Raw genomic sequence first — 25,739 nt, forward strand, 5'->3', positions numbered from 1 at the left:
TGGCCTCCCAAAGTGCTGGTTTTTTTTTTTTTTTAGACGGAGTTTCGCTCTTGTTGCCCAGGCTGGAGTGCAGTGGTGCGATCTCAGCTCACTGCAACCTCTGCTTCCTGGTTTCCAGCAATTCTCCTGCCTCAGCCCCCCAAGTAGCTGGGATTACAGGCATGCACCACCACCTCTGGCTAATTTTTTTTTTTGTATTTTTAATAGAGATGGCGTTCTCCATGTTGGTCAGGCTGGTCTTGAACTCCGGACCTCAGGTGATCTGCCCACTTCGGCCTCTCAAAGTGCTGGGATTACAGACATGAGCCACTGGGTCCAGCCGTTTTTTGTTTTTTGTTTTAGATGGAGTCCTGCTCTTCCGCCCAGGCTGGAGTGCAGTGGCTCGATCTCAGCTCACTGCAACCTCTGCCTCCTGGGTTCAAGCAATTCTCTTGCCTCAGCCTCCTGAGTAGCTTGGATCACAGGCACCCGCTACCACGCCCAGGTATCTTTGTATTTTTAGTAGAGGTGGGGGTTACACAATGTTGGCCAGGCTGGTCTCGAACTCCTGACCTCAGGTGATCCCCCTGCCTCGGCCTCACAAAGTGCTGAGATTACAGGTGTGAGCCACTGCGCCTGGCCTGTGTGTTATCTTTTTACGTATCACTTTCTGAGTGCATTTGTGTTCATGAAGCTGATATTTACATCTGTGTGAATTTGTGAATATTGTGTTAGTCTGTGAGCATTTTCTCTCGTTCACAAGGTGACAAGGTGCATGTGTGTGTGTGTGTGTGTGTGTGGTGTGTTTTCTGAAAGTAACACACTTTTCTTTCCAGGCCTGGAAAGAACAAACTCACATAAACACTTGTGTGTTTACAATTACATGCAGCTAAGAGAAATGCGGGGAATATTTTGACAAAAATACAATGGAGGGCCAAGCACAGTGGTTCATGTCTGTAATCCCAGCACTTTGGGAGGCCGAGGCAGGAGGATCTCTTGAGCCCAGGAGTTTGAGATCAGCCTGGGCGATATAAGGAGATCCCATCTCTACACAAAATAAAAAATTAGCCAGGCATGGTGGCTGCAATGAGCCATGATTGTGCCACTGCACTCAAGCCTGGGGTTACAGAGTGAGATCCTGTCCAAAACAGCAACAACAACAACAGCAAACAATGGAACACAAAAGCAAATGTTAAAATATTAAAAACATCTGGCCAGGAGCGACGGCTCACACCTGTAATCCCAGCACTTTCAGAGGCTGAGGTGGGCAGATCACCTGAGGTCAGGTGATCGAGACCATCCTGGCTAACACAATAAAACCCCATCTCTATTAAAAATTCAAAATATTAGCTGGGCATGGTGGTGGGCGCCTGTAGTCCCAGGTACTTGGGAGGCTGAGGCAGGAGAATGGTGTGAACCGGAGAGGCGGAGCTTGCAGTAAGCTGAGATCACACCACTGCACTCCAGCCTGGGTGACAGAGCGAGTCTCCGTCTCAAAAAAAAAAAAACTCCACAAATCAGCGCTCAGACTTTACAAATAAACACACAATCGCACTTCTGTACACAAACACTTGTACTCAACACGTTCACACACACCTCTATACTGACAGACACAATCAGATTCATACACAAAAATGCATTCAGTCACACAAATATGCAATTCCTAGATAAATATGCACATTTGAACTCTCACAAAAGCAGTCAGAAACGGGCATTCTTTATTTTTATTTATTTTTGTTATGTGACTGAGTCTTGCTCTGTCACCCATGTTGGGGTACAGTGACAAAATCCTAGCTCACTGCAACCTCTGCCTCCTGGGTTCAAGCGATTCTCCTGCCTCAGCCTCCCAAGTAGCTGCAATTACAGGCGCGGGCAACTACGCCTGGCTAACTTTTGCATTTTTAGTAGAGACGGGGTTTCACCATGTTGGCTAGGCTGGTCTTGAACTCCTGACCTCAGGTGATCCACCCACCTCGGACTCCCAAAGCACTGGGATTATAGGCGTGAGCCTCCGCACCCGGCAGAAACAGGCATCCTTGCACACTTATACCTGCTTTTATGCTTACACAATGTGCCACAGGCACCCACCATGTGTTTAAATCTACAAAGATACTCACATGTAAACATACATATATGCACAAAAATATAGTCAGGAACTGCTCATCATAGATCACACATCTGTGTGCATACAGCCAGATTCACATACACAAATACAAACCCACTTAGACACACATCCTCATCTCCACACAGAGTCTTCTCCCAGCACACACTGCAGATACGAGAAGAATACACAAAGACACTTGCAAATACACCCAGTACAGCTACGCGAGGACACTCATAGCACAAATAGCCACACTCCTGCAGAAATATACGTACTTTTTTTTTTTTTTTTTTTTGAGACAGAGTCTCAGCCTGTTGCCCAAGCTGGAATGCAGTGGCGCGATCTCAGCCTCTGCTCCCTGGTTCAAGCGATTCCCCCGCCTCAGTCTCCCAAGTACTTGGGATTACAGCCATACACCACTATGCCCAGCTAATTTTTTTTTTTTTTTTTTTGAGATGGAGTCTCGTTCTGTCACCCAGGCTGGAGTGCAGTGGCGCAATCTGGGTTCACAGCAAGCTCCGCCTCCCGGGTTCACATCATTCTCCTGCCTCAGCCTCCCGAGTAGCTGGGACTACAGGCGCCCACCCCCAGGCCCAGCTAATTTTTTGTATTTTTAGTAGAGACGGGGTTTCACCGCGTTAGCCCGGATGGTCTCGATCTGCTGACCTCGTGATCTGCCTGCCTCGGCCTCCCAAAGTGCTGGGATTACAGGTGTAAGCCACCGCTTGGCCTGAAATACATACACTCTTAATGTCTCTCCATACTCCTGCATTGACAGAGACATCAATAACACCCTCATACAACACAGTACGTTTAGATGCACAGAGATAGACATACTTACATGCACTCCAACAACAGACACACAACTGGGCCCGGTGACTCACGCCTGTAATCCCTGCACTTTGGGAGGCTGAGGTGGGTGGATCACCTGAGGTCAGGAGTTTGAGACTAGCCTGGCCAACATGGTGAAACCCCGTCTCTACTAAAAATACAAAAATTAGCCGGGAGTGGTGGCCCACACCCATAATCCCAGTTAATCGGGAGGCGGAGGCAGGAGAATCGCTCGAGCCCGGGAGGCAGAAGTTGCAGTGAGGCGAGATTGCGCCACTGCACTCCAGCCTGGGTGACAGAGTGAGACCCTGCCTCAAAAGTAATAATAATAATAATAATAATAACAACAATAAAACAGACACACACACACACACACACTCATCACTTCCATCCTCAGGATACACACATCTATATAATACAGATCCTTGTACACACAACAAATTAAACACACACACGTGCCCAGATACATACCCCAGACACACACACCCCTAGACACCCCCCAGTATACTTGGTCACACCCAAATGCATTCAGAGATACACACACAGATACGAAGACACACATATTCTTGTGTCTTCATCAACATAATCAGAAACAGGTGCACCCAATCACACGCTGCCTGCGGGCCCGGCGTTTATTGCAAGCACGTGCAGGAGCTCCTATGCCTAAGGGTAGACACCGGGGCTGGCACACACAGAGGGTCCCTAATCCTTTCCAGTGCGCCAGGCGCGCGCGCACACACACACGCGCGCGCACACACACACACAGTCCGCAAGCTCCCTTCACCATCGCCGCAGTCCAGGCCCCCCCCACCCGCCCCTGCTGCTCCGTTGACCCTGCAGTGAGGGATCTGGGCGGGGCGCAGGGGCGCGCCAGGGTCCGGGTCCGGGTTCGGGGGCGGGGCGCACCTGGGCTCCTCCCCGGGGCGGGCCCGACGCAGCGTCGCCAGCGCAAGCGGCCGCACCTGGCTCAGCAGCAGCAGCGGCGGCGGCGGCGGCGACGGCGGCAGCGGCAGAGGCAGCAGCAGCGGGCCCGGCCCGGGGCGCGAGCGCGGCGCAGCCCAGCCCAGCCCAGTCCGAGCGCGGACCCGGCGCCCGCAGCCCCGGCGCCGCCATGGTGGAGGCGGCGCCCCCCGGGCCCGGGCCGCTGCGGAGGACCTTCCTGGTGCCCGAGATTAAGTCGCTGGACCAGTACGATTTCTCGCGGGCCAAGGCGGCGGCCAGCCTGGCGTGGGTGCTGCGGGCCGCGTTCGGGGGCGCAGGTACCGGGGCTCGGGCGACCGGGGTGGGGGGCGGCGGGCCGGGCGCGGCAGGTGCGGGGGGGGGCGGGGCGCTGGGCCGGGAAGACCGGGGGCCGTGGGAACAATAGCGCCGGCCGCCGGGGGTCCCCGAGCTCTGGCCCCTGCCGCGCCGGGGCCTCCGAGCTTCCTGCTCGGCCCGGGCGGTGGACTTTGCCCCGCCGGCTGCGGGAGCGCGGTGGGGGTGGGGCCGGCGGCCCAGCTCCGCGCGGGGGTCCCCGGCGTCCAAGCCTCCAGGTGAGCCGGGCAGGGTCTGCGGGCTGGCCGGGTGGGGTCTCCCCGTGCAGACCTCTCGTTCCCGCCTCCCGCACCCCCGGGGCCTTCCCTTGCACGCCTTCTTCTCTTTTACACACATCACGCCCCTGCGAGGATCTCCGCCTCGGTCTCTTCCCCCCCACCACACACCCTGGAGACCCAGACCCCGGCCTCGCTGGGAGGTCTCAAGTGCTCCGGTCTCCACCACCGCACGACCCCCAGGCCCGGACACACACCCGGCGTCGGCCCTGGCCGCGCTGCGGGCGGCGACCGTGGAGCTCTGGGAACCCCCTCTTTCGCCTCCATAGCCCCCTCCAGCGCCTGGCAGCTGTGACTTATGGCCCCGTTTTACTGGGGAGGTTGGCGAGCCCAGCCGAAGGGAAATGGCTAGTCCAAGATCGCCCGGGGTGGGCCCCTCCACCCCCCCCTCGGGCTGCGGGGCCTTCTCCCATTAGAGCAGATCCTTCACTCCCTCCCCGAGGCCCGCTTGCCTGAGAACCCGAGCCACCCGAATGGGGAGGATGCTGTAATCCCGGGTCCCCGGGATTAGAGGCCCTGGACACACTCAGTCCCGGCTTCGGGCAGCTTCACAACCCCAGGCCAGAGCTGGGAGTCAGGGCCTGGCCTTGGAGAAGACAGGGGTTAATTAAGGTCTGGGCCTTACAGCGGGGAGCCGTGGGGGGGACACCCTTTTCTCCCAGTGGTTCTGCCCACTGATGTTGGCACAGCCCATCCCCCCTCTCCCTGGCCTTCCCAGATCAACCTGTTCTGGGTGTGGGTCTCGGTGACAGCTGTCCGTCCGTCTCCTGGTTCCGCCCCAGCCTGTCCCTCTTTCTCCCAGACTCTCTCTCTGTCTGCTCCTTTCCATGCATGCATGGCCCACTCGGGGGTCTACCTGCCTGCAGATGTTTGCTTGAGGAAGAAAGAGATTGGGGACTGGACAGCCAGGACAGCCCCAGTCCCAGTCCCAGCCCCAGCCCCAGCCCCAGCCCCTCACTCGCAAGGTTACGAGGCTGTAGAGAACTCAACGTGGAGAGTCAATTGAATGTGAATCCCAGCTGCACCAGAATGCGAATTATTCCAATTATCTGAGCTTCTGTTTCCCCTTCTGTAAAAGAAGGCGTTCGTTCCCTGATTTATCCATTTTGCAAGTGTTTGTGAAGCAGAGGCACTTACTATGTATACAGCACTGCTCCGGTGATGGAGACCCCAGTTACCCCTTTACAAGGTTGCTGGGAGGCTAAAAAGCCATAGTGACCACAGAATCCTTCACGTGGCATGGGGCGCGCGATATGTGCGAAACAGATGCTCGCTGCTGGTGTGATTGGCGGTGGTATATTTTGATGAATAATATTAACGTTATCCATTATCCCCTGGCCAGGAATCAGAGTAGAAATTATCCCATTTTGAAGAAAGCAAAGCGAACTTCTGATGAGGGGTGTTGGTGAGCTCCCAGTGCCCTGACTCACCCAGTTCTGTTCTTGTTGACCCAGCTTCCTCTGCTGTGTGACACATGGCAGTGGCTGCCTCTACCCTGAGGGTCAAGTTCAATCTGTTCCCTGTTCAGCTCCCCTAAAAAGAGGAGGGGGGCTGAAGGAAATGGGAGCAGAGTTCTACAAGATTCATGAGCTCTGGGGACTCTTGACGGTATGATGCCTATCAGGTGCTGGGCTGAGCGCTTAGGGTGTAGAGGAGATGGCAGGGGATGGATACGGGGCGGAGGGAGATGGGCAGGAAACCAGATCATAGGGAAGCTGGCCAGCAGGGCCTGGGGGAGGAAATTCTTGAAATCTTCCAAGGAGGGAAGAGATCCCACAGGAGGAAAGATCTGAGTCTGGAAGGATGCATGGAAGTTAGACACGGAGAAGAGACGTGTGGGCAAAGGCTCGGAGTGTGGACTGGCAGGGAGTTCTCAGAGAAGAAGATGCAGGTCCCCGGGGTGGCGGTGGGAGATAAGGGAGGTTGGTGAGACTGAGGACAGCCCTTCAGGTCCCTGGTTGTGGATCCAAGGGTACTGGGGAGCCACAGACCATGTTGGGAACTGACAAATTCAGGTATGCAGTGGCCCTGTGAGAACAGTGATGGCTCAGAGGAAGGGATAGTTCTGGTAAATCCCAGGCACAGGTGTGAGAAGGCTGTGCAGAAATAAAAGCGGAACACAAGCTCGGAGATTAGATAAGAAAGGGTTCCAAGCCTGGCCAACATGGTGAAACCCCGTGTCTACTAAAAATACAAAAAATTAGCCAGATGTGATGGCGCACGCCTGTAGTCCCAGCTACTTGGGAGGCTGAGGCAGGAGAATCCTTGAACCTGGGAGGCGGAGGTTGCAGTGAGCTGAGATCACACCACTGCACTCCAGCCTGGGTGAAAGAGTGAGACTCTGTCTCAAAAAAAAAAAAAAAAGAAAAAAAAAAGGTTCCATGTTAAACAAATTTGGGAAACACCCCATACGGTTCCTTATGCCTTCAGAACAGCTGTGTGATGTGTGAGGGAAACTTGAGTTCATGTTGGACGTTTTTATCCTGGACACGTTATCTCAACTCTCCAGGCCTTGGTTTTCTTGTCTGTACAAGGGGTATAATAATAAGTGTTGTAAGGATTCAATGACTGGATGCAGGGAAGGTCACGGTATAAATAAATGGTCGGGTGTGGTGGCATGCTCTTGTAGTCCCAGCTAGTCAGGAGGCTGAGGCAGGAGGATTGCTTGAGCCCAGGAGTTCCAGGGTACAGTGAGCTATGATCATGCCACTGCACATCAGGCTGGGCAACAGAGTGAGACCCTGTCTCAATCTTCCATCCATCCACCCACCCACCCACCCACTCACCCACCCACTCATCTACCCACCAACCCACTCATCCACCCACCTACTCATCCTCCCACCCTCCCGCTTCCCCACCCACCCACCGACCCATCCATCTACCCACCCATCCACCCACCCACCCACCCACCCATCCATCCACCCACCCACCCACCTATCTACCCACCCACCCATCCATCTACCCACCCATCCACCTACCCACCCACCCATCTACCCACCCACCCACCCATCCATCTACCCACCCACCCATCCATCCATCCACCCACCCACCCACCCATCCATCTATCTACCCACCCACCCATCCATCCATCTACCCACCCATCCACCCACTCACCCATCCATCCACCCACCCACTCATCCACCCACCCACCCACTCATCCACCCACCTACCCATCCTCCCACCCTCCCGCCTCCCCACCCACCCACCGACCCATCCATCTATCTACCCACCCACTCATCCACCCACCCACCCACCCACCCACTCATCCACCCACCCACTCATCCACCCACCTACCCATCCTCCCACCCTCCCGCCCCCCCACCCACCCACCGACCCATCCATCTATCTACCCACCCATCCACCCACCCACCCATCCAACTATCTACCCACCCACCCACCCATCCATCCATCCATCCATCCATCCATCCACCCACCCACCCACCCACCCATCCATCCTAGCTATGTTGTAGACTTGTGCTATTCAGTATGGTGGCCACCAGCCAGAGGTGGCTTCTGAGTCACTTAAATGTGGTCAGTCTGAACCAAGATGCACTGTAAATGTAAAATACACTCAGGGTTCCAAAGACTTGGTACAAAAACAAACAACAAAAACCAGTGTAAAATATATTATTAATAATATTTTTATGTTGATTACATGTTAAAATAAGAATTGGATATGTCTTGGGTCAGTATATTACTAAATTCTTATTGTTTGTACATATGTAATGTGGTTACTAGAAAACTTGACGGCTTATGTGGGCTCACATTATATGCATTATATTTCTCTTTTTTTTCTTTTTGAGACAGCGTCTTGCTCTGTGGCCCAGGATGGAGGGCAGTGGCACGATCTTGGTTCACCACAGCCTCCACCTCCTGGGTTCAAGTGATTCTCATGCCTCAGCCTCCTGAGTAGCTGGGATTACAGGCATGCACCACCACGCCCGGCTAATTTTTGTATTTTTAGTAGAGATGGGGTTTCACCATGTTGGCCAGGCTGGGCACACTGTATTTCTATCAGACAGCAGTGTTCTGCTGTAAATAATGCTCAGTAAACATTTTAGCCAGCTGTGGTAGCACATGCCTGTAGTCCCAGCTATTCAGGAGGCTAAGGCGGGAGGGTCCCTTGAACTCAGGAGTCCAAGACCAGCCTGAGCAACATAGTGAGACCCCCAGCTCTAAAATAAAATAAATGAATAAATAAAAAGAAAGTGGGGCCAGGTGTAGTGGCTCATGCCTGTAATCCCAGCACTTTGGGAGGCTAAGGTGGGTGGGTCACTTGAGGTCAGGGTTCGAGACCAGCCTGGTCAACATGGTGAAACCCCATTTCTACTAAAAAATATGAAAATTAGTTGGGCGTGGTGGCGCACACCTGTAGTCCCAGCTACTTGGGAGGCTGAAGCAGGAGAATCGCTTGAACTTGGGAAGCAGAGGTCTCAGCGAGCTGAGATGGCTCCACTGCACTCCAGCCTGGGTGACAGAGCGAGACTGTCTCACAAAAAAAAAAAGAAAAAGAAAATAAGTTTATAGTATAAGGAAGTGGTTCTCAACTGGTGATGATTTTGACACTTAATTGACATTTGGCAGTGTCTGGCGATATTTTTGGTTGTCATTACTCGGGAGGAATGTACTGCTGACGTCTGGTAAGTAGAGACCAGAGATTTTGCTAAATGTCTTACAGTGTACGGTACAGGACAGCATCCCCTGAATACAAAGAATTTTCCAGCCCCAAGTACCAGTGATACAAAGGTGGAAGAACATCGGTCTATAATAAGTGCCTGATACATGTCAGTGTAGCCCTAGCTCAAGGTTTTGGTGTGTGTTGTTTGTCTTTCATCTTAAACGCCCTGAGAAGTCCTGTAGGAAGGAAACACGTGTGATTTTGCTGGTGGGAGCAAGCTGTGCCCAGGGCTGGGGTGATAGAGAGGAGGGTTTGGATTTGGGAGATGTCAGGAGGTTGAAAGCCAAGGATGCATTAAATGTGGGTTGAGGGCGTAAAGAAAGGGAGGGAAGGTGATTTCTCACTGCCTTGGGGGCAGGGAGGAGGGGAGGTGTGGGTGAGATGTTGAGAGTTGTGGGAGATGCCCAGGGCACAGTGGGGGGCTCATGGTTGGGGCTGCCGCAGTTGCAGTCCTCAGGTGGCCCTGGAAGCTGTCACGGGGTAGGGTGGCCTGGGGTGGGGGTGGGGCACGTCCATTTACAAGGAGACGCCTGTGGGAGGAAGGTTTCTGGAAGAAGGAGGTGCTGGGCACAGAGCCCAGGCGAGATATGGGCCCACAGATATGCTTCGGAGGTCCCTGCTGGCCTTGGGGAGGCTGGAAGCCATGAGGGCAGCACCGAGCTCAGGGAAATTGAGGGAGAGTTGGAGCGGGGCTGGGAGGGCAGGGAGGAAGTGAGCCTGAAATACCTCTTCTTTCAAGGAGCCAAGATAGGAGGGGCAAAAAGAAGGCCCAAGTCTGTATGCAGGTGGCGCGTTAAGTGGGACGGTCCAATGTGGTTTTAGAAGGTGGGAAAGGAGCCAGGACAGGGAGGGACAGAAGGCAGCTAAGAGTGCCTGGGTCCTCACGGGTGGAGGAGTCACGTTCAAGTATGTGCTGGGCCAGGCGTGGTGGCTCAAGCCTGTAATCTCAGCACTTTGGGAGGCCGAGACAGGCAGATCACGAGGTCAGGAGATCGAGACCATCCTGGCTAACACGGTGAAACCCCGTCTCTACTAAAACATACAAAAAACTAGCTGGGCGAGGTGGCGGGCTCCTGTAGTCCCAGCTACTGGGGAGGCTGAGGCAGGAGAATGGCGTAAACCCTGGAGGCGGAGCTTGCAGCAAGCTGAGATCCGGCCACTGCACCCCAGCCTGGGAGACAGAGCAAGACTCCGTCTCAAAAAATAAAAAAAAGTATGTTCTGAAGCACTAGAACCCCCCCTCGCCCTCTTCTTTTCTTTTCCTTTTCCTTTTTTTTTTTTGTGAGAGTCTTGTTCTGTCACCCAGGCTGGAGTGCAGTGGCGTGATCTCAGCTGGCTGCAACCTCTGCCTCCCAGGTTTAAGTGATTCTCCTGCCTCAGCTGCTGGAGTAGCTGGGATTATAGGCATGCGCCACCACGCCCAGCTCATTTTTGTATTTTTAGTAGAGATCGCGTTTCACCATGTTCCAAAGGCTGGTCTTGAACTCCTGACCTCAAAAGACCTGCCCACCTTGTTTTCCCAAAGTGATGGGATTACAGGCGTGAACCACTGCACCCGGCCCCCACTCTGTTCTTTCAAACACACACACAAAACCCCAATATACAAAACAAGGCTGGGCACAGTGGCTCACCCCTACAATCCCAGCACTTTGGGAAGCCGAGGCAGGTGGATCACTTGAGGCCAGGAAATTCGAGACCAGCCTGAGCAACATCATGAGACTTCCATCTTTACAAAAAATTTAAAAATTGGCTGTGTGTGGTAGCATGCGCCTGCGGTCCCAGCTACTAAGGAGGCTGAGGCAGGGAGGATCCCTTGAGCCTGGGAGTTGCAGGTTGCAGTGAGCCATGATCGTGCCACTGCACTCCAGCAAAAACTCAAACAGAGAAAGCTGTGCAGGTTGGGCATGGTGGCTTACGCCTGTAATCCCAGCACTTTGGCAGGCCGAGGTGAGCAGATCGCTTGAGGCCAGAAGTTCAAAAGCAGCCTGGCCGAAATGGTGAAACCCTGTCTCTACAACATACAAAAATTAGCCCCGTATGGCAGCATCGCGCCTGTAATCCCAGCTACTCGGGAGGCTGAGGCAGGAGAATCATTCAAACCCAGGAGGCAGAGGTTGCTGCGAGTCAAGATTGCGCCACTGCACTCCAGCCTGGGCGACAGAGAGACTCTTATCTCCAAAAAAACAACACAAAAGCTGTGCAGATTAGAACAAGAGCTGGACAGGTTCCCTGCTGTTGATTTCAGTCATCTCTTCTCTGACCCCTGCCAGGCCCTCCTGGCTTTCTCCTCTCTACTCTTGGTCCTGTGTGGATTTCTGCCCCCAGGCCACCGTCCACCTGGGACTTCCTCACGCCTCTTCCCACTGTCCTATTTAGGGACCTTAGGCTGTCTCTATGATGTGACTTCACCATCTCCCTAAGCCCCAGCCTTTCACATAATCTGCCTCAAGCATGTCCTCAATTTCACCCCTTCACCTCCCATTCCTCCTGCATCCCACCTCAGTCATTCCTCCTCTGTTCCATCTTCCCCCTCAGACCCAGCAAGGCCCCGGCCATCTCCCTCTCTGTCCCTTGCCTCTTCCCTTCAATCACCAGGTTTACATCACTCAACTCCCTTGATGTGCCTGTGGTGTGCCCACCTCCCCTGCTCACCCGTGTGCCCCCCTACTCATCTCACCCTGCCTGCAAGGCTGAGAGACGGCGTCCAGTTTGCTGGGTCTAACCTCAGTCCTGGCGTTGAAGAGCTGTTTGGCCTGGGCCAAGGGACTTTCCTTCTCTGTGCCTCAGTTTCCTCCTTTGTAACATGGGGGTTGCCAGTTGGGCCCTGGCTGCCTCCTAGCGTTGACGTAAGGCTCAGTGAGTCTACACTGGCAAGTGCAGGAAGGCTCTTAGGATTGCCGATGTTATTGTCTTTCCTGGGACCTACAAGAGCCAGTCCAGCTGGCCTGGGATTGGGGGTAGCCTCCCCTCCTTTCCACTCTAAGTGCCCGTCAGCACCCTGAGGCACGGTGTTCTCTCCCACCTCCTGGACTTTGCATCTGCAGGCCCCTCTGCCTACAACGCCGTCACCCCTTCCTCCAGCAAACTCCTGCACATCTGTACTGTCCTCCCAGATTCCCTCTCTCCCTTCCCAATGCCTTCCCCCCTGGTCCAGACCCACTCTTAATCCGGGCCATGTGGTCTCGGTCTCTCTCTCTCTCTCTCTCTCTCTCTCTCTCTCTCTCTCTCTCTCTCTCTCTCTCTCTCTGTGTGTGTGTGTGTGTGTGTGTGTGTGTGTGTGTGTTGTATCTGGTGACCTGACCCCTGTGTTTCCCCTCTATGCCCCCACAGAGCACGTGCCCCCGGAGCTGTGGGAGCCCTTCTATACCGACCAGTACGCGCAGGAGCATGTGAAGCCCCCGGTGACACGGCTGCTGCTCTCAGCCGAGCTCTACTGCAGAGCCTGGCGCCAGGCGCTGCCACAGCTTGAGACACCCCCCAACCCCTCTGCACTGCTGGCCCTGCTGGCGCGGAGGGGCACAGTGCCTGCTTTGCCCGAGCGCCCGGTGCGCGAGGCCGACCTGAGGCACCAGCCCATTCTCATGGTAGGCCCCGCCACTGCCTGTTAGACCACGCCTACCATGCTCATCTCCTTCCCCCAAGCTCCTCCCACTAGGACTGGCTCCTCCTTTCAAGCTTTGTCCATTAAGCCTAGCTCCTCCCATCAGGCTTGGCTCCTCCCCTCAAGCTTTAGCCATTATGCCTAGTTCCTCCCACCAGGTCTGGCTCCTCCCCTCAAGCGCTATCCATTAAGCCTAGCTCCTCCTACCAGTCTTGGCTCCTTCCCTTAAGCTCTGTCAATCAAACCTAGCTCCTCCTATCACTCTTGGCGCCTTCCCTTAAGCTCTGTCCATCAAACCTAGCTCCTCCTACCAGTCCTGGCTCCTCCCCTTGAGCGCTGTTCATTAAGTCTAGCTCTGACCCCCAGCCCTGGCTCCTCCCCTCAAGATCTTCCCATCAAGCCTGGCCCCTCCCATCAAACCCGGCCCCTCCCATCAAACCCAGCTCCCCAAAAAGGCGCCACTCTGGCCCTTGAGGATTTGCGTACACAGCCCACCCTATCCTAAGGCCTAGCATCTGACCTCAAAGTCCCGCCCATTGTGTGTGGCTCCTCCGGGACCCCATTTCTAGTTCCCTCCCTTAAGGCCCCACCCATGAACCACTGGCCCCACACTCTCAAGCCCCACCCCCCATCAAGTCCCTTCCATCTCCAGGTTCTTCCTTTTCCCAGGCCTTTGGGGGTCAAGGTGCGCCCCCTGCAGCTCTCGGGTCTCACCCTCTAGCCCTTGCCCCCACAGGGAGCCCACCTAGCTGTCATTGATGCCCTCATGGCTGCCTTTGCCTTCGAGTGGACAAAGACCTTGCCAGGTCCCTTGGCCCTGACCAGCTTGGAGCACAAGCTGCTTTTCTGGGTGGACACGGTAGGTGGGGTTGGGCCCGGGGTGGGTTCAGGGACCAGCATTGTCCAGTGGCCAGACCACTGACCCCCTCCCTGCCCTCTAGACCGTCCGGCGGCTGCAGGAGAAGACAGAGCAGGAAGCGGCCCAGCGAGCCTCTCCAGCAGCCCCTGCAGACGGGGCGGCCCAGGCGCAGCCTTCGGTGAGGCCAGGGCATAGAACCATCGGAAGGATGGGGGACTGGAGATCTGGGAGGGCAGGGCGGGGCTGTGCTTCCCGGCCACTCCTGAAGTGGGGAGGGGGCTAGAGGTGACACACTCTCTCTTTCTTCCCCTTTTTCTCAATCTCTCTGTGCCCCACCCGTCCCCTGTGCCGGTACCCGCTGCCCTCCTCTCTGCCTCTCTGGCCTCAGTGCCCTACGCGCTGGTACTGGAAGCTGGTTCCTGTAAGTGGGGCTGTCTGTCCGCCCCGTCTGCCTGCCCTGCTTGTAGCTCTGTCTGTCTGTATGTCTGTTTCTGCCTGCCTGTCTGCACGCCCTCTCATACCTCCCCAAGCTGTGAGCAAAGGAAGTTGGACCCCAGTCCTGGGAGACAGAGAAATCCTCTGTGCACCGAGAAGGGTAGAATCTGGGCCATTAACTGAGAAGGCGGCCCCTCCCCAGCAAACTGATGGGTGGGGACGAACTTCCCCTCCCGTTATTCAGAAGGGCAAACCCTCCCCGTTCCCATTAATGAAGAGGGTGGGACCCCCTGAACCTGTCCCTCTTAACCGAGGTGGGGAGACCGCATAAATTTCTGGAGGGGGGACCTGCAGCCCATCACAAACGTGGATCCTGACCCTAGCAGGCAGGGCACCCTCTAGCCAGTGCAGAAGATAGAATAACCTTCCTGAGATCCCCAGCTTCCCTAGAGAAAAATCCCAGCTTTGAGAGGGAGGAGGAGGCCCATCCCTGAAGCTAGAGGTTGAAATTTCTCTCTTCCCTGAATGAGCTGTGTGACCTTGCAGAAGTATCTAAACCTCTCTGTGCTTCATATAAATTACTCCCATAGTAGATAAACAAGGAGGAAGTGGGGGAGGTTTTGGGCTGGCTGGCGTCCCCACCTTTGCTCACTCCTTCCCCCGACCCTGGGGCCTGGGTTGGGAGGTTCCCTTCCTGCCTACCCGCTTCCTCTGCATCCTCTCCCCAAGCTGGGGGCCTGGGTCTTTTGTGGGAGGAGGACTCCCCGCATAAGAGGGGGTCCCTACTCTGTGGGGTCCCTTGGGGCTGGGAGGAGCTGGGGTTCGCAAAGCCGGCCAGAGCAGTCAGGGAGCTGGACGGCCGGGGCTCAGGACCAGGGTCAGGGCTACCCCCTCCCCCCAAGGTGGGCTTGGGGGCCCAGCAGGTCAGCATCCCTCCGCCTTGCTGATGGCTGCTCCTCTCCCCCCAGCACGCAATTGCCTTCTGTTTGAAGGAGTCGGGGAGCAAACCCCCCATGGTAATGTATCCCCCGCCCCGGGGTCCCAGGGGTCCCTGTCCCCAGCCCCCGCTGCTGGCCTGGCTGCTTGAAGACATCTCCTCTGCCTCTTGCTGCTGCCCCTCCCCTGCTCCAGGCTGGCCCCCCAACTCTGTCTCTGGGACCCCCAGCTTCCCGCCCCCTCATGGCGGAAACCCCAGGCCTCCCCACCCAGCCTGCATGACCGCTGACCCGGGGGGCCAGCCCGGCCACTCACCTGACCTGGCTCCCATCTGCAGATCCGATACCGCAAGGACCGTGTGGTGGCACGACGTGCCCCCTGCTTCCCGACGGTGACCAGCCTCCAGGACCTGGCCAGTGGGGCCGCACTGGCCGCCACCATCCACTGCTATTGTCCCCAGCTGCTTCGACTTGAGGGTGAGTAAATGGACATGGACCAGATCTTGTGCAGGGGACTGGATATCCTAAGTCCCAGCCCCCAGGCCCTCTATCCCCAGGTCCGCGAGACCAGTAACGATGCCATGGTCATGAGGGCAGCTTCCGGAATTGGCAGGCCTGAGTTTGTGTCTCTCTCTTCCCCAATTAGCTGTGTGACCTCACGCAAGTGTATAAACCTCTCTGTGCTTCCACGAATTCATTCCTGCAGCAGATGAAACGTATGGAGTGTGGACTGCGTGCCAGACCTTGTTTTAGGCACTGGGGATCCAGCCAGAATAGAGACACACTCCCGACCTCACAGATGGCTCTAGCTGGGGGAGAAAGATACTAAGTTTATCCAGAAGTACTTTTTTTTTTTTTTTGAGACGGAGTCTCGCTGTGTCTCCCAGGCTGGAGTGCAGTGGCCGGATCTCGGCTCATTGCAAGCTCCGCCTCCTGGGTCCACGCCATTCTCCTGCCTCAGCCTCCGGAGTAGCTGAGACTACAGGCGCCTGCCGCCACCTCGCCCGGCTAGTTTTTTTTGTATTTTTTGGTAGAGACGGGGTTTCACCGTGTTAGCCAGGATGGTCTCGATCTCCTGACCTCGTGATCCACCCGTCTTGGCCTCCCAAGGTGCTGGGATTACAGGCTTGAGCCACTGCACCCGGCCTTTTTTTTTTTTTTGAGACAGAGTCTTGTTGTGTTGCACAGGCTGGAGTGTAATGGCACGATCTTGGCTCACTGCCACCTCCACCTCCCAGGTTCAAGCCATTCTCCTGCCTCAGCCTCCCGAGTAGCTGGGACTACAGCCACATGTCACCACGCCCGGCTAATTTTTGTATTTTTAGTAGAGACAGGTTTCACCATATTGGCCAGGCTGGTCTCGAATTCTTGACCTCAAGTGATCTGCTCGCCTTGGCCTCCCTAAGTGCTGGGATTACTAGCGTGGACCACTGCACCTGGCCCAGAAGTATTTTTTGCATGCTGGGTACTCCTAAAAGCAATGGGTGGTGAGAAAAAACTTTTTTTTTTTTTTTAACTTTTTTTCTTTTTATTAAAAAAAAAAAAAATTATAGGGCTGGGTGTGGTGGCTCATGCCTGTAATCCCAGCAGTTTGGGAGGGTGAGGCAGGTGGATCACGAGGTCACGAGTTCAAAACCAGCCTGGTCAGGATGGTGAAATCCTGTCTCTAGTAAAAATACAAAACTTAGCCAGGCGCGGTGGCAGGTGTCTGTAATCCCAGCTACACAGGAGGCTGAGGCAGGAGAATCGCTTGAACCTAGGAAGTGGAGGTTGCAGTGAGCCAAGACCACGCCATTGCACTCCAGCCTGGGTGACAGAGCGAGACTCCATCTCAAAAAAAAAAAAAAAAAAAAAAAATTATATAATAGAGATGGGGTCTTGCTATGTTGCCCACGCTGGTCTTGAACTCCTGGGCTCAAACATCCTCCCACCTCAGCCTCCCAAAGTGCTACAATTACAGGCATGAGCCACCACACCTGGCCCGGAAAAGCTTTTTGAGTTGAGGTCTTGGGGGAGAGTGTTCTAGAAAGATGCAAAGGCCAAAGGCAGTAGTCGCCAACTTTTTGGCTCCAGGGACCGGTTTTGTGGAAGGCAGTTTTTCCACGGATGGAGGCAGGGAGGTGGTTTTGGGATAATTCAAGCACGTTAATCTTTATTATGCACTTTATATCTAATACATTGTAATATAGAATGAAATAATTCTACAACTCACCATCATGGGGAATCAGTGGGAGCCCTGAGCTTGTTCCTGCAACTAGACGGTCCCAGCTGGGGGTGATGGGAGACAGTGACAGATCATCAGGCATTGGATTCTCATAAGGAGGGTGCAGCCTAGATCCCTCTATTGGAACATGCGGGGTTCCAATAGTGTTCGATCTCCTACGAAAATCGGCCGCTGCTGATCTGATGGAGGCGGGGCTCAGACGGGCCTGCAAATAATGGGGAGTGGCTGTAAATACACTCACTGCGGCTCACCTGCTGTACGGTCCGGTTCCTAACAGGCCACGCCCCGGGGGTTAAGGACCCCTGGCCTAAGGATGGTCTATCATAGAATTCACCTCGGCCGGGCGCGGTGGCTCACACCTGTAATCCCAGCACTTTGGGAGGCCGAGACGGGCAGATCACGAGGTGAGGAGATCGAGACCATCCTGGCTAACACGGTGAAACCCCATTTCTACTAAAACTACAAAAAATTAGCCTGGTGTGGTGGCACACTCCTGCAATCCCAGCTACTCGGGAGGCTGAGGCAGGAGAATCACTTGAACACGAGAGGCAGAGGTTGCAGTGACCCGGGATTGTGCCACTGCACTACAGCCTGGGTGACAGAGCAAGACTCAGTCTCAAAAAAAAAAAAAAAAAATTCACCTCTCGAACGGCACCTGGCGGAAGCTGGGCTCATAGGAGGTCTTCGTGTGTGGGGGCTGCTGGTCCCTGGCTTCCCTGGGGCCCGCGTTCTCCTCCTTATAGAGTCGGGGACCCACTCCTCCTGTCCCCACAGAGGTCTGCTTGAAGGACCCCATGTCTGTGGCGGACAGCCTGTACAACCTCCAGCTGGTGCAGGATTTCTGTGCCTCCCGCCTTCCTCGTGGCTGCCCCCTGTCCCTTGAGGACTTGCTGTACGTCCCACCGCCGCTCAAGGTAAGGCCATCCTGGGACCTCCTGGCCCGAGGCAGGCGTCTGGGGCCAGGGGTATCCCGTCTGCTGACCCAGCCTCCCACCTCCAGGTCAACTTGGTGGTGCTGCTGGCCGAGTTGTTCATGTGTTTTGAGGTGCTCAAGCCCGACTTCGTGCAAGTGAAGGACTTGCCCGATGGTCACGGTGAGGCCCTGGGGGCCTGGGGGCTGGGTGAGGGGTGGGTGGGAGAGCCAAACCCCACCTGAACTTCTTCTGTGTCCCGCAGCTGCCTCCCCCCGGGGCACTGAGGCCTCCCCACCTCAGAACAACAGTGGCAGTAGGTACGGTCCCCACACCGGGCGAGTCTCTGGCATGTGGGTGGGCGGTGCCATGTCTGCCCTGCTGGGCACTGGGACGCAGCTGGGCGACGCTGATGTCTACCCCCTGGGGAGAGGCGGAGGAGGAGGTGGGGGTCCTGAGGCTGAAATACGTCTCTGTACAGTTCTCCTGTCTTCAACTTCCGCCACCCGCTCCTGTCACCTGGTGGCCCCCAGTCCCCACTCCGAGGATCCACAGGTGAGGAGAGGGTAGGTGGCTTCTGTCCTGGGGGACCCCCCCATCCACTGACTGCTCCAGTGGGCCTCATGTTGTCTCCTCGTGAGCTTTCCAGTAGCCCCTCCATCAGGTCCCCCTTGGGCATCCCAAGGTGACCCCCAGAATGGCCTCCCCAGTGGCCCCACAGTACCCCGTAGTGACAGCAAATGGCCCCGGGTATCTGTTTCTGGAAACCTCTGGTCTCACTAGACCACATGATGAGCCATCAGTGACTCAACCAGTGACCTTGCAGAGGTTGTCCCCAGAGGCTGGCTGACCCCACTCAGGGTCCCCAGGGTCCCCATAGTAACCACTCATCGCCTATCCCAGGCTCCCTGAAGTCTTCCCCATCCATGTCCCATATGGAGGCCCTGGGCAAGGCCTGGAACCGGCAGCTCAGGTGAGTGCACCTCATGGGCCAGGGTAGGGGGTGGAGCAGGCTAGGGCGGGGGGTGGGGCCAAGGCTGGTCCCACGGGCTGACCCCTCCCTCCGGCCGCCCAGCCGTCCCCTCTCCCAGGCTGTGTCATTCAGCACCCCCTTTGGCCTGGACAGCGACGTGGATGTCGTCATGGGTGACCCCGTGCTTCTCCGCTCTGTGAGCTCGGACAGCCTGGGCCCCCCGCGCCCCGCGCCGGCCAGGACCCCCACCCAGCCACCCCCGGAGCCTGGTGACCTGCCCACCATCGAGGAGGCTCTGCAGATCATCCACAGTGCCGAGCCCCGGCTCCTCCCAGATGGGGCGGCCGACGGCAGCTTCTACCTCCACTCCCCTGAGGGGCCCTCCAAGCCATCCCTGGCCTCCCCCTACCTGCCTGAGGGGACCTCCAAACCACTCTCCGACAGGCCCACCAAAGCACCAGTGTACATGCCACACCCCGAGACCCCCTCAAAGCCATCTCCCTGTCTGGTGGGGGAGGCATCGAAACTGCCAGCCCCATCCGAGGGGTCCCCGAAGGCGGTGGCTTCGTCCCCAGCAGCCACCAACTCCGAGGTGAAAATGACCAGCTTTGCCGAACGCAAGAAACAGCTGGTGAAGGCAGAGGCTGAGGCTGGAGCGGGGTCCCCCACGTCCACTCCGGCCCCGCCGGAGGCCCTGAGCTCGGAGATGAGTGAGCTCGGCGCCCGGCTGGAGGAGAAACGCAGAGCCATTGAGGCTCAGAAGCGACGGATTGAGGCCATCTTTGCCAAACACCGTCAGCGGCTGGGCAAAAGCGCCTTCTTGCAGGTGCAGCCGCGGGAGGCCTCCGGGGAGGCAGAGGCGGAGGCCGAGCCAGGCTCAGTCCCTGGTGGGGAGCGGCCGGCGGGTGAGGGCCAGGGTGAGCCAACCTCACGGCCCAAGGCAGTGACTTTCTCGCCAGACCTGGGCCCGGTGCCCCCTGAGGGGCTGGGGGAATACAATCGAGCGGTCAGCAAGCTGAGTGCCGCCTTGAGCTCACTGCAGCGGGACATGCAGAGGCTCACGGACCAGCAGCAGCGGCTTCTGGCCCCGCCAGAGGCCCCTGGACCCGCCCCACCACCCGCTGCGTGGATCATCCCTGGCCCCACGACAGGGCCCAAAGCTGCATCCCCTAGCCCCGCCCGTCGGGTCCCAGCCACCCGGCGCAGCCCTGGGCCCGGGCCCAGCCAGTCACCCCGCAGCCCGAAACACACGCGGCCGGCGGAGCTGCGGCTGGCACCCTTGACCAGGGTGCTCACGCCACCCCACGACGTAGACAGCCTCCCCCACCTGCGCAAGTTCTCGCCAAGCCAGGTGCCCGTACAGACGCGCTCTTCCATCCTCCTGGCAGAGGAGACGCCCCCCGAGGAGCCGACTGCCCGGCCAGGCCTCATCGAGATCCCTTTGGGCAGCCTGGCAGATCCCGCTGCCGAGGATGAGGGAGACGGGAGCCCCGCTGGTGCTGAGGATTCCTTGGAGGAGGAGGCGTCTTCAGAGGGGGAGCCCCGGGCGGGGCTGGGGTTCTTCTACAAGGTGAGTCCCCGAGCAGGTGGCTGGAGGGTCCTGGGCCTGGGGCGGGGGTGGGGGGTGCTGGACAGATGCATTGTTGGATGAATAGGGCTTTACTGAAGGGTGGGTGGGTGGGTGGGTGGGGGATGGATGGGGAACCAGGTGTGAGTGGCTGGGTAAGGCCTCCATGGGTATAGGGACAGGGACATTTGCATGGTGGGGGGCAGGTATGTGGGGTAACAGGGGCCTCAGATGGGATTTGACGTTGTCTGTTGGGTTAGGACTTCCACAAGGGGCTGTAGGGGTGCAGTGGGGTGAGAGGTCCTCCCTCTGTGGCTTAACGAGTGAGGCCCTCAGGTATGTTTGGGGGTGAGGGGTTTCCAGTGGGGGCTGGCCCAGTCATCTCCCTCCCAAACAAGGTATGGGTGGCCGGACAAGGGGGATAGATAGATGTGGGGAGGAGTGGAGAAACAGGGAGGAGTGATGGATAGACAGATGGATGAGTGGCTGGTTGCATGGGTGGGTGATGGACAGATGGACGGACAAGACCAGGATCTTCAGGGCATCTTCTTTTTCATCCTCTCCTTCACCCCCTCACCCCCAGCACGCTCCTTTCCTGGCCCTTCCCCGTGTCCACTGTCTCTCCATTCCCATGGCTCTCCCAGCTGGGGCCACCACCGTGTCTCATCTGGACACCTAGGATCACCTTCCGACTGGCCTCTGCTGCCCGCCTCCATCCCGGGCCATTTTCCACTGAGCAGTGGACTGCTCCCCTTACCCTTGCTTTTAGAATGAAAGTCCTCCCCAGGGCTTTGGGTTATGCTCATTTTTTTTTTATTTTTTATTTTTTGAGACGGAATCTTGCTCTGCGGCCCAGGCTGGAGTGCAATGTCGTGATCTTGACTCACTGCAACCTCCATCTCCTGGGTTCAAGTGATTCTCCTGTCCCAGCCTCCTGGGTAGCTGGGACTACAAGACTACGCCACCATACCCAGCTAACTTTTGTATTTTTAGTAGAGACAGGGTTTTGCCATGGTGGCCAGGCTGGTCTCAAACTCGTGACCTCAGGTGATCCACCAGCCTTGGCCTCCCAAAGTGCTGGGATTACAGGTGTGAGCCTGACTTAGTCCTGTGCCACTGTCCTCAGCTCTGTGTCCCAGCCACACTGGCCCCCCTGTACTTCCGTGCCCCTCAATAGGTTTGTTCCAGCCTCAGGGCCTCAGCACTAGCCGTCGCATCTGCCTGGAACGCGCTGCTCCATACCCCTGTATGCCTACCTAGTTAAGTTCTGATCATTCTACAGGGTAGTTCCTCCGGGAAGCCTTCCTGGGTGTCCAAAGCCCAGGCCAGGGTCCTCCCGCAGTGTAGTGTGTCTGCCCAACACGAGCTTTTGCTGGCACTCACTGCTTTCTGCTGCCTTTGTCTTCCCCATTGGGTTAAGCACTGCGTATGTGAGCAGCACCCAGTGTACCCCATCCCTGTATGTGTCCCAGTACTTAGTGTGGCTGTGCATACAGTAGGCACCAACTAAGTGTATTTAGAACAGTGATGAAAACGAAAGCATAGGTGGGTGGCAGGCAGGCTCGGTGGATGGAAGATGGGCCTCCAGCCATGCTGGGGGAGGGGGTGGCTAGCTAGACTCGGCATCTGTCCCCAGGATGAAGACAAGCCTGAGGATGAGATGGCCCAAAAGCGGGCCAGCCTGCTGGAGCGGCAGCAGCGGCGAGTGGAGGAGGCGCGGCGGCGCAAGCAGTGGCAGGAGGCGGAGAAGGAACAGCGGAGGGAGGAGGCCGCGAGGTGAGACCGGGCCTGCCCAGGTCGGCTGCTCCTTGGCCTGTCTACCACCGCGGACCCCGTGAGTGGTTCTGATGCCGATTCCCTGTGATCTGCAGGCTGGCCCAAGAGGAGGCCCCTGGCCCAGCCCCGCCTGTGTCCGCAGTCCCTGTAGCCCCGATGGCGACCCCAGCCCCTGCTGCCCGGGCTCCAGCCGAGGAGGAGGTGGGTCCCCGGAAGGGGGACTTCACACGGCAGGAGTACGAGCGCCGGGCCCAGCTGAAGCTCATGGACGACCTCGATAAGGTGCTGCGGCCCCGGGCTGCGGGGTCCGGGGGCCCAGGTCGGGGCGGGCGGAGGGCCCCCCGGCCTCGCTCTGGCTGCTGTGACGACTCGGCCTTGGCACGAAGCCCAGCCCGTGGCCTGCTGGGTGAGGACCCTTGAGGGACGGGGCCTGCCCAGTGCCCTTTCCGGGGCTCACTGGGTGAGGCCCCCGTGGGTAAGGGGGGAGGGGGAGGGAGATGTAAGCAGGGGTACAGGGAGGGGACGGGTATGTGGGGTGACAGGGGGCCTCTGGGTGTCTCTTGGGTAAAGACTTCCATAGGGGGCTGGGCGCGGTGGCTCATGCCTGTTATCCCAGCACTTTGGGAGGCTGAGGCACGTGGCTCACAAGTCAGGAGTTCAAGACCAGCCTGGCCAACATGGTGAAACCCCATCTCTATTAAAAATACAAAAATTAGCCGGGCATGGTGGCACGCCTGTAGTCCCAGCTAGTTGGGAGACAGAGGCAGGAGAATCGCTTGAGCCTGGGAGGTGGAGGTTGCGGTGAGCCAAGATTGCACCACTGCACTCCAGCCTGGGCGACAGAGCGAGACTCCGTCTCAAAAAAAAAAAAAAAAGACTTCCATAGGGATGTGGGGTACAGTGGGGTGAGGGGTCTTTCTTCTGTGGCTTAATGGATAAGAACCTTTGGGAATATGGGGTGAGGTGTTGCCAGTAGGGGCTGACCCAGTGCTGCTCCCTACCACCTGCTGGGCAGAGCATCCTCCCTCATAGGGGGCCCTCCATTGGGGGGCTGCAGAGGGCCGACGGGTCTTGGGCAGGGCTGACTACTCCTCTGTTCCCCCCAAAGCCTGCTGGACCGGGTGTTGTGGAGGGCAGGGGGCTTCTGGTAGGCACTGACCTGCACTTTCTGTCCCCAGGCTCTCGGCTGAGCAAAATCTATTCCCAGTCCACCCTGTCACTGTCCACTGTGGCCAACGAGGCCCACAATAACCTCGGGGTGAAGAGGCCCACGTCTCGGTGAGTTCAGCCTGCACGGCGGGGGGGTGGGGGTTATGTGCTGGGTGGCCTCTCAGAGCCTGGGAGGTTGCAGGCATCTGGGTGAACCTACAGGGCAGTATGGCTCGAGAGTATGGATATGCCATGAAGAGATGGAGGGACGCCTGTGGGCACGTGTGCATGGGGGATAGTCTGTACCTGGCAGACAGGACCCAAGCGTGTGCCTCGGTGCACCTGAGTGCCGGGTGTTCCTGAGGGAGGAGGACAGGATGGGGCGCTGCATGGACTTGTAGTGTATACCGCCTCCTCTGCAGTGTGTGGGGCCCACCTTTTCATTATTTTTTTGAGAGGGAGTCTCACTCTGTCGCCCAGGCTGGAGTGCAGTGGTGCAATCTTGGCTCACTGCAACCTCCGCCTTCTGGGTGCAAGCGATTCTCATGCCTCAGCCTCCCGAGTAGCCGGGGTTACCTGTGCCTGTAGAGATGAGGTCTCACCATGTTGGCCAGGCTGGCCTCAAACTCCTGACCTCAACTGATCTGCCCGCCTTGGCCTCCCAAAGTGCTGGGATTACAGGCGTGAGCCATGATGCCCAGCCATGGCCCTTCTTTTCCTTGGCCCCTCTTCACCTCGGGAAGCTTCCCATCTCTGACCACACCTCCATCCCATCCTTCCCCCACGGCAGGGCTCCCTCCCCATCGGGTCTCATGTCCCCAAGCCGCCTGCCTGGAAGCCGCGAACGGGACTGGGAAAATGGCAGCAATGCCTCCTCCCCAGCATCGGTGCCCGAGTACACAGGTGAGCGGGGGCTCTGGGTGATGTGGGGAGCAACAGGCGCCCACCTCCATGGCCCCTGCTCATTCCTGCTGTCCCCCGCCGCCCCCCTCCCCGCCCTGCCCCCGCCTCACTCTCTAGGTCCACGGCTGTACAAGGAGCCCAGCGCCAAGTCTAACAAGTTCATCATCCACAACGCCCTGTCACACTGCTGCCTGGCGGGCAAGGTGAACGAACCGCAGAAGAACCGCATTCTGGAGGTGAGCCCGCCCACATGTGGGAGTTGGGGGCTGGCGGGTGGGTAGGTGGCCTGGCTTGGCCGGCTGACCATTTCCGGCACTCCTGCCCAGGAAATCGAGAAAAGCAAGGCCAACCACTTCCTGATCCTCTTTCGCGACTCGAGCTGCCAGTTCCGTGCACTCTACACGCTGTCGGGGGAGACGGAGGAGCTGTCGCGGCTGGCGGGGTACGGGCCCCGGACCGTCACGCCCGCCATGGTGGAAGGCATCTACAAGTACAACTCGGACCGCAAGCGCTTCACCCAGATCCCCGCCAAGACCATGTCCATGAGCGTCGATGCCTTCACCATCCAGGGACACCTCTGGCAGGGCAAGAAACCCACCACTCCCAAGAAGGGCGGCAGCACCCCCAAATAGCCCCACCCGGGCAGTCCACGGGCCGGGCCCTGTGTGCTGTGGCCGCCGCCCCCCTGGAGGACAGTCGGTCGGTATTCCTGGGTCCTGTCTGTCCCCAGCCGTGTCTGGGTGGGGCTGGAGTCTCCACCCTCTGACTTTGAGTCCAGTCCTGCTGTGGGGGCTGAGCTGGGAGGTTCAGGGACTCAGGGCTCAGCTCAGTCCCCTTGTCTGTCCTCCCCCACTTCTTGAATAAAATAATTTAAAGTTGAGCCTTGTCCCCTCCGAGGCTGGCCAGGGTCCCACACTCCCTGGCTACGTTTTCAGTCTCCTGTTCTTTCTCGAACCCACTCGTGTCTTCAACCCCCATAATCCCCTAAAGCAGCTTCAGTCAGGGTCTGAGGGCCCCACCTTCCTGCCATCACCCCTAGCCCCCCACCAGGGCTGTTTCGAAGCTGCCTCTTAACTGATCTCTCGGGCTCCAGGCTTCCGACTGGCCCTGCAGCCTCGGCCACCCCCACTTGCTGGATTCTCCTCTTCTGTGTGGCTGTTACTGGCCCTAACCAGTGTTTGGCCTGGGGCCAACTTCTAACTTGATCTTGTCTACCCTGGCCAGCCTG

The 25,739-nt window shown here is 57.4% G+C and overlaps 1 protein-coding gene across 5 annotated transcripts; it reads left to right on the plus strand.

Moving 5' to 3' along the window:
* Positions 1-3,868: 3,868 nt before the first annotated feature.
* LOC105484440 (calmodulin regulated spectrin associated protein family member 3) lies at positions 3,869-25,391 on the plus strand. Of its 5 annotated transcripts, none has more exons than XM_071086941.1 (19): positions 3,869-4,170; positions 12,509-12,762; positions 13,516-13,638; positions 13,721-13,816; positions 14,027-14,059; positions 15,042-15,089; positions 15,347-15,485; positions 18,007-18,146; positions 18,233-18,326; positions 18,409-18,463; positions 18,625-18,698; positions 19,047-19,116; positions 19,219-20,686; positions 22,320-22,459; positions 22,555-22,865; positions 23,638-23,737; positions 24,399-24,511; positions 24,629-24,747; positions 24,838-25,391. In XM_071086941.1, exons 1-19 carry the CDS (start codon positions 4,023-4,025, stop codon positions 25,141-25,143), a joined length of 3,831 nt encoding a protein of 1,276 aa, XP_070943042.1. In that variant the 5' UTR covers positions 3,869-4,022; the 3' UTR covers positions 25,144-25,391. The 5 variants fall into 5 exon arrangements, with proteins under 5 accessions (XP_070943042.1, XP_070943046.1, XP_070943045.1 ...); XM_071086944.1 differs by having other exon boundaries at positions 3,900-4,170; positions 19,270-20,686; XM_071086943.1 differs by lacking the exon at positions 15,042-15,089 and having other exon boundaries at positions 3,900-4,170.
* The last annotated feature ends 348 nt before the right edge of the window (positions 25,392-25,739 follow it).

Source organism: Macaca nemestrina, chromosome 20 (assembly GCF_043159975.1).
Source record: "Macaca nemestrina isolate mMacNem1 chromosome 20, mMacNem.hap1, whole genome shotgun sequence".
NCBI lineage: Eukaryota > Metazoa > Chordata > Mammalia > Primates > Cercopithecidae > Macaca > Macaca nemestrina.

Bases quoted from the DNA above. Each gene is read 5' to 3' on its own strand.
- LOC105484440 (XM_071086941.1), top strand. From the start codon at position 4,023: ATGGTGGAGGCGGCGCCCCCCGGGCCCGGGCCGCTGCGGAGGACCTTC. The intron at 13,639-13,720 runs GTAGGTGGGGTT...CCTGCCCTCTAG, and splicing joins TGCTTTTCTGGGTGGACACG to ACCGTCCGGCGGCTGCAGGA. The intron at 18,464-18,624 runs GTACGGTCCCCA...GTCTCTGTACAG, and splicing joins CAGAACAACAGTGGCAGTAG to TTCTCCTGTCTTCAACTTCC.